At 39.1% G+C, this 13368-nt stretch overlaps 1 protein-coding gene across 1 annotated transcript in view; it reads right to left on the bottom strand.

Annotated features, from left to right (window-relative positions):
* Positions 1-12844, bottom strand: part of CFAP53 (cilia and flagella associated protein 53) — a 36955-nt gene extending 24111 nt beyond the window's left edge. Inside the window, exons 1-3 of the mRNA XM_042963187.1 lie at positions 12401-12844; positions 8358-8587; positions 7715-7888 (exon numbers count right to left, since the gene is read on the bottom strand). Of these exons, the coding sequence (XP_042819121.1) occupies positions 7715-7888; positions 8358-8587; positions 12401-12634 (638 nt within the window). The 5' untranslated portion in view covers positions 12635-12844. The remainder of the gene's footprint in view (positions 1-7714; positions 7889-8357; positions 8588-12400) is intronic.
* Positions 12845-13368: the final 524 nt, after the last annotated feature.

Here is a 13368-nt window from a genome sequence, read left to right on the forward strand (position 1 = left end):
GCAAAAGCCTTGCCTCTGAAACCATGTTTTGATCTCTCTACATGCCTGGTTTTGCTGTTTTCTCACACCTGTTGACCTTTGGATTTCTCATTGGCTCCAATTCTGCATGCTGTGAAAAATGAACTCTTACATTCCTTCTGAATTGTGCTAGACTTTAATTCGGGGTTTACATTAACTTCGTTTTGTTACTTTGTTACATTACTCTGTTCCCGAATCCAGAGTAACATGATACACAAGCTGTCCCACTCACATTTGGTGACCTGATAGCCTAAGTGACATTTGTTTTTGTGTGAAGCCAATCAGTCTATTATTCAATCCCAGAACCTGGCACAAAGTAGGGGCCCAGAAATAATTATTTAATTACTGAATGATAATGGCTATGTTTTAAGCATTGCCAGGTGATACTTGAACTTTAAAAATCCCTTCTGAAGATAAAAGTCTTAATCAGTTACTCCAAAATTAAGAGACTGATAAAGTGGATAATTGGGGGCATTCCACGGGTCACATCATGTGATCATCACTATATTAAGAGACATGAATGAAAAAAAGGGGGCAAAATGAACACACCATCCTGAGATACATAATGGTAATTCTTGATGCGCACTCTTAGAAGACATTATTAGAGCCACTGAAAATATAACTGAGGAATTACACATATAATGAAATTATAAATATGTAAATGTGCTCTTGCTCTAAGAGTTGTAGATCTAAGAAGGAATACAACACATTGAGGCTTTTTAGTATACCTTTGCTTTAGAAGGAAGGAATCTCTCACACTTTGTGAAATTAAAAGCCTTCGTCAAGCTCTTCATGATATAAATCATCTCAGGTAGTTCCATTCAAATTTTCCCTCTGTAACTAGAGTATTGGTCTGAAATGAGAGTATAAATTCAGGGTATTCCCAAAAGGGAAAAAGCAAAACAAAAAGGGCTGATGAAGACAACCACAGGATTGGAGTGCGCATAGTGAAGACCAGAGATCTGAAAACTGAGAGTCACTGTGAGTCTGGGTCAGGAAGTGGATCAAAAGTTAAGGTTAAGACTCCAAGGACCAAGAGGCCAGTCAAGTAAACAATAAAGAACAGGGAACCAAGCACACATTCTGCACAGGTAGAGACTACAGCACTAGGGGGAAAACTCAACTCTACCAAAGACTTCCTGGGCCAGGAACTTTCTGCCAATAGCATGTCTGAGATTAATATCTAAAATTCAGTAACAGAATCTCACTTGGTACTTCCATTCTAATTGGGAGACAAGAACAGAATGTTAGAGCACAGTACTTACACCAACTCAGTACCTGCATGAGTGGACATGAGCAATGTGGTCGAATAGCAATTTTCTACTGTTATCCCCTTAAAAACCATCAATTTTGGTAGTTTGAGAGTACCTTTGTGGGAGTCCAGGAGTCCGGCGGAGAAGTTATGGCATACCACTAGAGACAAAAATCTGGTAATAGACACATTGAAGAGAATAAGAACAGCTTCATTTTATCCTTGTCACCTCTCCCCCAAGGTAGCAGAACTCAGTGCCAAGACAGACACCCCTCAGTCCATGATTTCTCTTACAGGGGAAAGTGAAAACACACGAGCGAGCACGTGACTTCCCCCAAGTGGCCCATTTCTTTCTTGCCTCACCCCAAATACTGAGGTGCACGGCTGAGGGCTTAAAAGAGGCGAGGAGCACAGCAACCAGGGTCTGGAAATCATCATGGGATGCGGAGCCTCCTAACTGCCACATGGACTCCATCAGGAAGCCTGCCCATGAACTGCTGGGGACAGCTTGCCTGCAGACCCTCCAGCTGAGCCACAAACACCCCGGATACTCCATGGCATACCCCCTGTGGCCAGCTTCCTACTTGTGCTCCACTGGATGTTGAGTGTGGGCCTTTGCAGATGGCTAGCTGGCATGTACAGAAAGCCGGCCCAATTCTGTGGGATTGGGAGAAGATGCACAAATTTAGTCATTTTGGGGTGCCATACTAGGAAAAACAAACAGGAGTCTCTCAGCACCCGGCCTAGCTTTGCAGGACTGAGAGAATCCTCTCCCCCAAAAGAAAGAATAAAAAGTATGGAGTAGGCACATCTGTAAAAAGGTCTGAGAAAGCCTCAGAATTCTTAGTTGGGCCAGCCTGTGAAGGTATACTTATCCTGAAGCAATCCAGTAAAGACTGGAGGAGGTAACTGTTTTCAAGATGTGAAAAGAGCCACAAGAGACTTCAAGGAACACACAAAAAAAAAAACAAGAAAAAATGACACCATCAAAGGAACACAATAATTTTCCAGTAAGCAATCCTAAAGACAAAAAATTCAAAATAATTGTTTTAAAGCTCGGTGAGCTACAAGACAACACAGACAATTCAACAAAATCAGGAAAACAACACATGAACAAAATGAGAGTTTCAACAGAGACAGAAATCATAAAAAAGAACCAAACAGAAATTCTGGAGCTAAAGAACACAATGGATGAAATGAAAAATGCAAGAGAGGGCATCAACACCAGATTTGATCAAGTGGAATAAAAAATCTGAGAACTCGAAGACAGGAAATTTGAAACTATCCAGAGTGGCTGAACAGAAAGAAAACAAGATCCATATATATGCTGCTTGCAAAACACTCACTTCAGCTTTAAGGACACATAAAGGCTGAAAGTGAAGGAATGGAAAAAGATATTCCATGCAAGCAGAAACAAAAAGAGAAGAGATGGCTATACTTCCATTAGACAAAACAAATTTTAACTCAAAAGCTGTAAAAAAAAAAAAAAAAAAGACAAAGACGGTCCTTACATATCAAAAGGATATAACAATTATAAATATATATACAGGTAACACCTAAATATATTAAACAAATATTAACAGATTCGAAGGGAGAAACTGTAGCAATGCAGCAATAGTAAAGGACTTCAATACTCCACTTTCAACAGTGCATAGATCATCCAGACAGAAAATCAATAAGGAAACATGGGACTTAAGTACACTCTAGATCAAATGGAACTCATAGACATATACAGAACAGTCTATCCAACAGCAGCAGAATACATTCTTCTCAAGCGTACATGGAATACTCTCTAGGATATATCATATGCTAGGTCACAAAAAAAAAAAGACTGAAATCTTATCAAGCATCTTTTCTTACCACAATGGTATGAAACTAGAAATTAATAACAGGACGAAAGTTGGAAAACTAACAAATAATGTGGAAACTAAACAACACACTTCTGAACAACCAACCAATGAGTCAAAGAAGAAATAAAAAGGAAAATCAAAAAATATCTTGAAACAAATGAAAATGGAAATGCAACATACCAGACCTACGATGTAGCAAAAGCAGTTTAAAGATGGAATTTTAGGGGCGCCTGGGTGGCTCAGTTGGTTAAGCGTCCGACTTCGGCTCAGGTCACGATCTCACAGTCCGTGAGTTCGAGCTCCACGTCGGGCTCTGGGCTGATGGCTCAGAGCCTGGAGCCTGTTTCGGATTCTGTGTCTCCCTCTCTCTCTGCCCCTCCCCCATTCATGCTCTGTCTCTCTCTGTCTCAAAAAATAAATAAAAACGTCAAAAAAAAAATTTTTTTTTAAAAAAAGAGGGAATTTTAGAGCAATAAACACCTATAGTAAGAAAAAAGTCTCAAGTAAACAATACAACTTTACTTCAAGGAACTAGAAAAACAACAAACTATTTCCAAAGTTACCAGAAGAAAGGAAATAACAAAGATTAGAGCAGAAACAAATAAAATGGACACTAGCAAAATGATAGAAAAAAAATCAATCAAACTAAGATTTGGTTTCTTGAAAAAATTAACAAAATCGACAAACCTGTAGCTTGACTAAGAAAAAAAGAGAGAAGACTCAAATAAATAAAATCATAAATGAAAGAGGAGACATTACAACTGATCCTACAAAAACACAAAGGATCATAGAAGACTACTATGAACAATTCCAAACCAACAAATTAGGTAGCCTGGGAAAAATGGACAAATTTCTAAACACATAAACCTATCAAGACTGAATCATGAAGGGGTGCCTGGGTGGCTCAGTCGGTTGAGCGTCCGACTTCAGCTTAGGTCATGATCTCACAGTTCATGGGTTCGAGCCCCGCATCAGGCTCTGTGCTGACCGCTATGCTCAGAGCCTGGAGCCTGCTTCGGATTCTGCGTCTCCTTGTCTCTGTGCCCCTCCCCTGCTCATGCCTTCTCTCACTCTGTTTCTCAAAAATAAATAAATGTAAAAAAAAAGAAAAAAAAAGAAAAAGAAAAAAAGACTGAATCATGAAGAAATACAAAATCTGAAAAGATCAATAATGAGCTCGGGGATTGAGTCACTAATCAAAAATCTCCCAGTAAATAAAATCCCAGGACTAGATGGCTTCATTGGTGAATTCTACCAAACTTTTAAAGAAGAATTAATACCAATCCTTCTCAAAAGCTTCCAAAAAATTGAAGAAGAGAGAACACTTCCAAATGTATTTTATGAGACCAGCATTACCCTACCACCAAAACCAGACATGGACACTACAAGAAAAGGAAATTACAGGCCAATATCCCTGATAAACATAGATGCAAAAATTCGCAACAAAATACTAGTAAACCAAATTTAATAGCACATTAAAAGGATCTACTAGGGTACCTGGGTAGCTCTGTTGGTTAAGCATCCAACCCTTGATTTCAGTTCAGGTTGTGACCTCACGGTTCATGGGATTAAGCCCTGCATCAGGCTCTTCTTAGGATTCTCTCCCTCTCTCTCTACCCCTTCCCCTTCACTCTCTCTTGCTCTCTCTCTGTCTCAAAATAAATAAATTAACTTAAAGAAAAAAAGGATCATACACCATGATCAAGTGGGATTTATCCCTAGAATGTCAGGATGGTTCAATATATACAAATCAATAAATGTGATGCACCACATTAACAAAATGAAGGATAAAAATTATAAGATAATCACAATAGCTGCAGAAAAAGCAACTGAAAAATTCAACATACTTTCATGATAAAAACTCTCAACAAACTAGGTACAGAAAGAATGTAGCTCACCACAATAAAGGCCATATATGAGAAGCTCCCTGCTCACTTCATACTCAATGGTAGAAAGTTGAAGGCTCTTCCTCTGAAATCAGGAATGAGATAAGGGGGCCCACTCTTGCCACTTTTATTCAACTTAGTACTGGAGGTTCTAGCTAGAGCAATTAGGCAAGAAAAATAAATAAAAGGCATCCAAAATGGAAAAGAAGTAAAACTGTCTGCACATGACATGATCTTATATATAGAAAACACTAAAGACTCAACCAAAAAACTGTTAGAACTAATCAATAAGTTCAGTAATATTGCAGGATATGAAAACATACAGAAATTAGTTGCAATTTCTATACACTAAAAATGAACTATCTGAAAGAGAAGTTAAGAAAACAGCCCACTTGAAAAAAGCATCAAAAACAACACAATATTTAGGAAAATATTTTACCAAGGAGGTTAAAGATTAATACACTGAAAACTGTAAGACATTGATAAAAAAAAAAAAAAAGAAGACAGAAATAGGTGGAAAGATATCATTTGTCCTTGGATTGTAAGAATCAATATTGTTTTTTTAATTTTTTTTTTAACGTTTTATTTAGTTTCGACAGAAAGAGACAGCATGAGCAGGGGAGGGGCAGAGAGAGAGGGAGACACAGAATCCGAAGCAGGCTCCAGGCTCTGAGCTGTCAGCACAGAGCCCGACATGGGGCTCGAACTCACAGACTGCGAGATCATGACCAGAGCCGAAGTCGGACGCTCAACTGACTGAGTCACCCAGGCGCCCTGTAAGAATCAATATCGGTAAAACGTCCATGCTATGCAGTGATCTACAGAGTTAATGCAATCCCCACCAAAATTCCAATGAAATTTTTCACAGAAATAGAAAAAATAATCCAAAATTTCAGATGGAACCACAAAAGAAGCAAATCAATCTTGATAAACGGTCCCTGTGCCATTGGCTATCAAGATAGCCAAAGCAACATTGATAAAAAAGAACAAAGCTGGAAGTATTACACACTATTGAATAGTCTCTTCATAAATAGTCTTGGGAAAACTGGATATCCTTATGAAAAAGAATAAAATTGGACTACTATATATACCATTCATAAAAATGAACTCGAAATGGATTAAAGACTTAAACATAAATCTGTAAACTGTAAAACACATAGGCAAAAATATAGGGAAAAATCACCTTGACATTGGTCTTGGCATGATTTTTTGGATATGACACCTAAAGGAATGGTAACAAAAGCAAAAATAAACAAGTGGGACCACATTAAACTAAAAAGCTTCTGCACAGAAAACAACCAACAAAATGAAAAGGCAATCATGGGATACTTTCAAACTATGTATCTGTTAAAGGATTAATATCCAAAATATATAAGGATGGGGCACCTGGGTGGCTCAGTCAGTTAAGCATCTTACTCTTGATTTTGGCTCAGGTCCATGATCTCAAAGTTAGTGATTTAGAGCCCTGCATCAGGCTCCACACTGACAGTGTGGTGCCTGCTTGTGATTCTCTCTCTCTCCCTCTCTCTCTGCCCCTTCCCTGCTTGCACTCAGTCTCTGTCTCCCAAAATAAATAACCTTAAAAAAAATAATAAAAATAAAAATAAAATAAAATAAAAATATATAAGGAACTCAAACAGCTCAGTAGCCCCCCAAAAACCCGATTAAAAAATGAGCCAAGAAACTGAATAGACATTTTTCCAGAGAAGACATACAAATGATGACCAAGAAGTACATGAAAAGGTACCTGACATTACTAATTACCAGGGAAATGCAAATCAACACCACAATGAGATATCACCTTACACCTGTTAGGATAGCTATTATCAAAAAGACAAGCGATGACAAATGTTGGAAAGGGTGTAGAGAAAAGGAAACCTTTGTATTGGTGGGAATATAAATTTGTACAGCTATTATGAAAAACAGTATAGAGATTCCTAAAAAAACTAAAAATAGAACTACCATATGATCCAGCAATCCCACTTCTGGGCATATATCCAACGGAAATAAAATCAGTATCTCGATATCTGCACTGTCATGTTCATTGCAATAGTCAAGATATGGAAACATCCTAAGTGTCTAGTGATATGTGAATGGATAAATAAAATGTGTGACATATATGCCATATATATAGATATACATACACACACATATCTATGTATATACACATAGATATATGAAATGGAATATTATTCAACATAAAAAAGGAAATCCTACCACTTGAGACAACACAGATGAACCTGGATGACACTATTCAGTGGGTTAAGCCAGAGAAAGAGCAATATTGTATTCCCAATTAAAAAAAAAAAAATGGTTGAATGCATACAGAGTAGAAGAAAGGTGTGGTGGTTCCCAGGGAGTGGAGGTGGGAAAAATGAGGAAATGTTGATCAAAGGACACAAGCTTCCAGTTATAAGATGAATAAATAAGTTCTGAAGATCTAATGTACAGTATTATGACTATAGACAATAACACTATATTAAATACTTATAATTTACTAACTCAGTAGGTCCTAAGCATTCTCACTACAAAACAACAGTAAACCCTCAGTGCCTGCACTATCCAATGATGTGTATAATTACCAAGACTTAGAGGCACAACTACTGTGTATACCATCTTAAGGCCCTACTTTGCTATAAATTAGCATTCCTAAATCAGTTTTTCATACACCAACTTCAGATCCTGTGTGTGTTTTTCTGTATCATTACCTGAATTGCTGGTCTAGTTTTTCAGTCACAAAATCCTGTCTCTCTTTTTCTTTCTTCTCTTTCAATAATCTGGTTTTATCTCTCATTCTATCTTTTTTCTCCTCAATTGTTTCTTCTTGCAACCGCATTTCAGTAAAATACCCATTTTCTTCTGAGGATAAAAGTTCACGTAGCCTGAAAGAAAATTACAAAAAAATTAAAACTGTCATGCCACAGGGACCATTTTACCAACTGATTATTTATATGATTCCCAAAGCACATATTTCGTCATAAATTTTGCAAGGAAAAGATCATTGTAGTTTTCTATAAAATAATACTAGTCACCATTTAACGCAATAAACAGACTATTTGCCATATTTTATTTGATCACATACAAATTAGATACATAATGTACATCTTCAGCAAAAGAATATAAACAGATTTTAATTAAAGTAACAATATTAAACAACACATTCTTTTGCTTTCTATCAAATGTGGGTTATTACAAATGAGAATACAAACAAGCAGTAGCTATTGATTTGGTAGAGATATGAATATCTCAGCCATGATCCTTACTTTAAAAATTCACTTGATTTTTGGTCAATCTGATGTTAAGGTTTTGGGATTGTTTTATAGTCTGAAGCACCATGTTTGTGAACCTTACTTATTTCGTCTTTCTTCAGTGTTGATGATAAAACCTTGCATGGCATCCTTGATTCTTGCTTTCACAAGACTGTCCACAAATTTGTGATCATTGTGCTGGTCCCAGTCAACTTTCAAGCGATCCCGCTCCTTTGACTTAATGGAAGCCAAGATAGCATGATGTTTCTGATGGCTGCGTTGGATTCTTTGCAGAATTTGCTCAGCCCCTTGAACTTTAGGAGGCTTAGCTCTCTGAAAATAAATAATAATCACTCACAATCGATCAAAAATCAATTGCATATTTTCAATTAATCATGATCTCCACCAATACTAAATAAAATTGGGTATATCAAAGTAATGCAACTGGCTACAACCACAAAGAGCTCAAGTGCCTAAGGTTTAACTTGATTCTTTGAAGCCTATACTCACAATGTCATCAAATCAGTCTCAAATATTTCTTAAGAGCCGTTTGAGTAAAAGTTCATGGAATTATGAAGTTAAAACTTTGAGCAGGACTCTAGAGATTATTTAGTCAAACTCAGAAACATTAAGTGCTGTAATAGTCTTTAAATACTCAGGGTGAACCTAAATAGAATAAGAATTAGAGATCTTTTAGTTCGTAACCTTCATCTTGCCCCCCACTGTCCTGCATTGTTTTCCATGGGTAGACAACATAGTTACCATCAAAATACTTTCAACTAGAAGAGGCTACTCTCTCTAATGAGTTGTGACAATAAAAAAAAAAACAAAAACAAAACACCCTCCACTAAGAAGAAAGGAAGGTAAGGAAGGAGGGAAGGGGAAAAGAGAAGAGAAAAAAGGGGGGAAAAAACTGATGGCAAAGCTTTATTCTTGTTTCTATTGTGCCCAATGTAAGGGCAGTGCTCCTGACATTTTGGAATAACTTAAATTTCTATATTCTTTTTACACAAACTTCCACTAAAGAGTTGGAAATACATACATCATTTTGAATACATATTGATACATTTTATAAAATCACATGGACTATCTTTCTCATTTCTATATTCCTAGCTTTGAGCACAATGCCTTACCACCACTGGTTCTCAGTGTGAAAGGTGAAGGAAAGAAGAGAGAAAGGAAAGCTTTCTGGGTGGGCTTGATGCAATTTCTGCTCCTCCTGGTGCCATCATGAAATCCACTGTCTTGAGCTTTGTATTTTCAGCCATATTTAGCAAGTCAACCTTAGATGAATAGTGAGACTCTGGGATACTGATTTGCAAGTATCAAAATTCTTACTCATAAGGCAGAAAGTCAATTTGCTAATTTATACTTAGAACATCACTGTTGGGATTACCAGAATACTAGTGTTAGGTCTTGGTAAAGGAGTCTCCTGAGAAAAGAAAATCAACACTTGCAGATAACTTGATGAAAAGGTTCCGGGTTCAAGGTACACATACAGGTACCTAAATTTAGTTGAACAAGATAAGACAGGTCTGAGATGGGTTGGAGACAGATGATGTTGGAGGTTACATCATGGTAGATAGCTAATCCATATCAGAACTATTTACAGCCTAGAGCCACTTAATTAGCAGAACTACTGTTCTCTAATATATATGACACTTTATGAATACAGATTCAGTGATAATAAAGTAGAGCAGAGTCAAGACTACACCTTGGGCAGGATATACACAGGAACTCAGGCTCCCAGTAGACTTATGGGCTGAGAACCTAGCACCAAAGTCACCAAGAATCAACTATCTTGAGTTGTCAGAGCAGGAGCCTGGCTCTGAAGTACATGTTGACTGAAAAGGAGAATGGACGTGAAGCGTGGTGGGAAACACCCTTAGCAGTAGCCAGGGATCGGGAAACCTTTCAAGGTTTGGGGTATCCTGTATAGGACTTAGTAGTCAGGAAGGGCCCAGTGTCTGGATGAGTAAGATATGACCTGGAGTTCTCTAACAAGGTGATACCAATCCATGCACAGTCTCAGCATTACTCAATATCCATACTGCTTAACAGAAATATAATGTAAAACAAATCTATAGTTCAACATTTTCTAGTAGCTGCATTTTAGAAAGTAAAAAGAAACGGGAAGTTAATTTTAATAATGTATTTTATTTAACCAATAAATTCAAAATATTGTCATTTCAACATGTGACTGCAGGCACATTTCAAGTGCTTAAAAGCCATTGTGGCTAGTGGCTACCATATTGGACACTGCAACTCTAAACCATGCTAAAGGCAGAAGAACATAGGGTTTAATAACTACCTTGTTGTTGGGATGAGCACTAGGTGTTGTATCGAAGCCAATTTGACAATAAATTATATTTAAAAAAACTACTTTGTGTTTCCAAGGGTTCTGAAGTCTTTTGTTACTGTAACATGTTCAATTATAGTTTCTAACAATGGAGTTTATAGTTTATATGTCTTAAAAAACAATGTTTTATAGTCTAAATTTGATTCTGGCCTCTACCCATTATAACTCTATGAATTTGAACAAGGTACTTAATCTGAGTCTCAGTTTTCTCACCTGTCAAAATGAGCAAAATAAATGCGCTCCTAAGAAACTATTTTGAGAATTAAGTAATTGGGTCCCTCAGCAGCACTCACCAAATAACTGCTCCTTTACTTCTCCATTACTTCAGATGTTATATCATTTATGGCTTTCTCCTGGAGGAATTGTTTAGCATCAAGTCTCATCTCTGGCGGCTTTAATTCTTCCCCCACCGAAACTCTGCAATCTCTAACATCCACACTTCTTATCACACTCTGACATCTGAGATGCACAACTCTGATTTCTCCCTTTTCCTCTTTATTCTTCTATAAGCTCAAAGTATTCAATAGGTCTGCTTCTCTGGTTTGGTGGTAATATTTTTTTTTTTCCTGTTCTTTATTGGTTCCCATCACAAGTAATGGCACAAGAAAAATAGCCCAGCCCCTGATCTCTGTGTTGGGATACAGAACCCAGAATAGATCAGTTTCTGTCCTTCATGAAATATGTATTATCCCTTTGAAACTTACAGTCTGTAGAAGCCTCCAATCTATTGATTTCCAGACCCAGGACCTACAGTCCTTGGATCTAGAGAAGAGGGAGCAGGTCTATAAGTGGACTGAGAAACGCTATGTGCACTGTGGTGCATAGTAAAACTGCATCCTTCATTATTCCTGATATTTCTTCCATTAAGTACCATCACAGATAATATAGCACATGATTATCTAACGTGTTAGCCTTTAATGGTTTTATGAATGAACAAATTGTTTCTGTAATTAGAAAATAAGCAAGAGGAAGGCAGGGATCCGACTTTTAATGAAGAATAAACCTCCTAGGGTCATTGTATTTACTCCTGTATCTCCCACAGTGCTGTGGATACAGCAGGGGTTCAAGAATATACCTCTGTAATTGCTGAATTACACATGAAGGCTTTCTAGCCTGTAGAGACTAGTTTGTAGGAACAAAGGAATCCAGGTGCATAGACCAAGTGTCTGGGGTTCTGAGCAAGACCCATCAAATTCTACAGCACACAACATTCGCCTAGCCTCCTACCACCACCCGAGCCTTAGAGGCAACCAACCGTCCTATTTCCAGGCCTGCAAGGACACTTCTGTTACAGTGGAGTTGGTACAGGAAGGGCACTAAAACCCCTCACAATCCCTCACAGCCCAATCCCCCTTTCTTATACAATTTCCTCAGGGAATGCAGGATCAGCCCAAGAGCATACAGCTGAATCACCACCAGCCCAGACCCGATTTCCTGTCCTGCCCCAGCCCAGCACCCTTTCCGTGACAGACACGCCACATCACAAGGGTACAGACCTCCCTTGGGTGTCTTGGAGACTGAAAACTCTCAGTATCCCAAGTGGTGATTCTACAAATACAGAATCTAAATATAACTGGTGCGAGGGCGGGAGGGGGTGGGTTGAGGGACAGAGTACAGGAGCTAGGTGAATGACCTATCTTTCCTTCTTTCAAAATTCAACCCCCACTACATCAGGCACCTGCTCCCGTTATGAGAGCCGCGGCTGGGGCCAGGATGGGCTTGGCTGGGCTTGGAGTGCAGGGAAATGCAGAAAGCGGTAGGGTCCCGCACACACATCCCGTGCTTACCACGATCACCACCTTGGGAGTGGGGCCCTTAACCTCCCGCTGTATGATGCCAAATCGCTGGCTGTACATTTTCGAGTCCCTCGGGACGGGGGCGGCCTCCGCCGCGGGTTTCCCGACTGTGGAGACCAGCCGGACCAGCTTCCGCAATGCAGAGGTTTGGTTGCCATGGTGCGCCCTGCAGGGTGAGGGGCAGGTGGGAGGGGCCGAAGTCGGTCCCGTCACCATGGTGACCATAGACGCCGGAGCTCGCAACTTCCTCCCGGAGCCGAGGAGCTGAGTCTGCGCGGTCCTCACCCCGCCCTTGGCCAGGCCTCCGGCGACCTCGCTCCCTTCCTCTAGGGTTCATCAGAATAACAGAAATAAGCCTCCTTAACCCGAAGTGAAGGCGAAGATCTAATTACATTCCAAATGACTTTGCTATTTATATCCTGTAATCAGCCTAAAAGCATGAGAAAAGTTAGTGGATATTTTATGGGAAGGTTAAATTTTGCGGCCATTTTTAAGTGAATCTTGATGATGGTAGTAATCATCACAGGACAACAACCTTCTATTTGTGTAGTTCTTTACGGTAATTTGCAAGGTACTTTCACACATTAAACCTTTGGGCCTCACAAATACTTTAGAGGGTTGATGGGAACAGCAGGTATTCTCATTTGCCAGCTAAGACAATTAAGGCCTAGACGGCCTGTCTTGTCGGCCCACCCAAACCAATAATGATAAGCCTGTTATTAATAAAATCTTCCTACTGCACTGGGCAGAAACCAGAGCTGACTCGGGGTACCTTAGGATGGGGGGAGGGGGCAGATCAGATGGGCTAGGAGGGCATGGCATGACATGGCTGGGCAAAATAAAGGCCAACAGTCTGAGGTAAGGATCCCAGTAAAACAGGGTCAGGACATGAGTAAGAAGTGCAGGCAATGAGGCTTGAGAATCTGTATCCCAGGAAGGGGAACAGGCAACACAGATCA

This window comes from Panthera tigris, chromosome D3 (assembly GCF_018350195.1).
Source record: "Panthera tigris isolate Pti1 chromosome D3, P.tigris_Pti1_mat1.1, whole genome shotgun sequence".
NCBI lineage: Eukaryota > Metazoa > Chordata > Mammalia > Carnivora > Felidae > Panthera > Panthera tigris.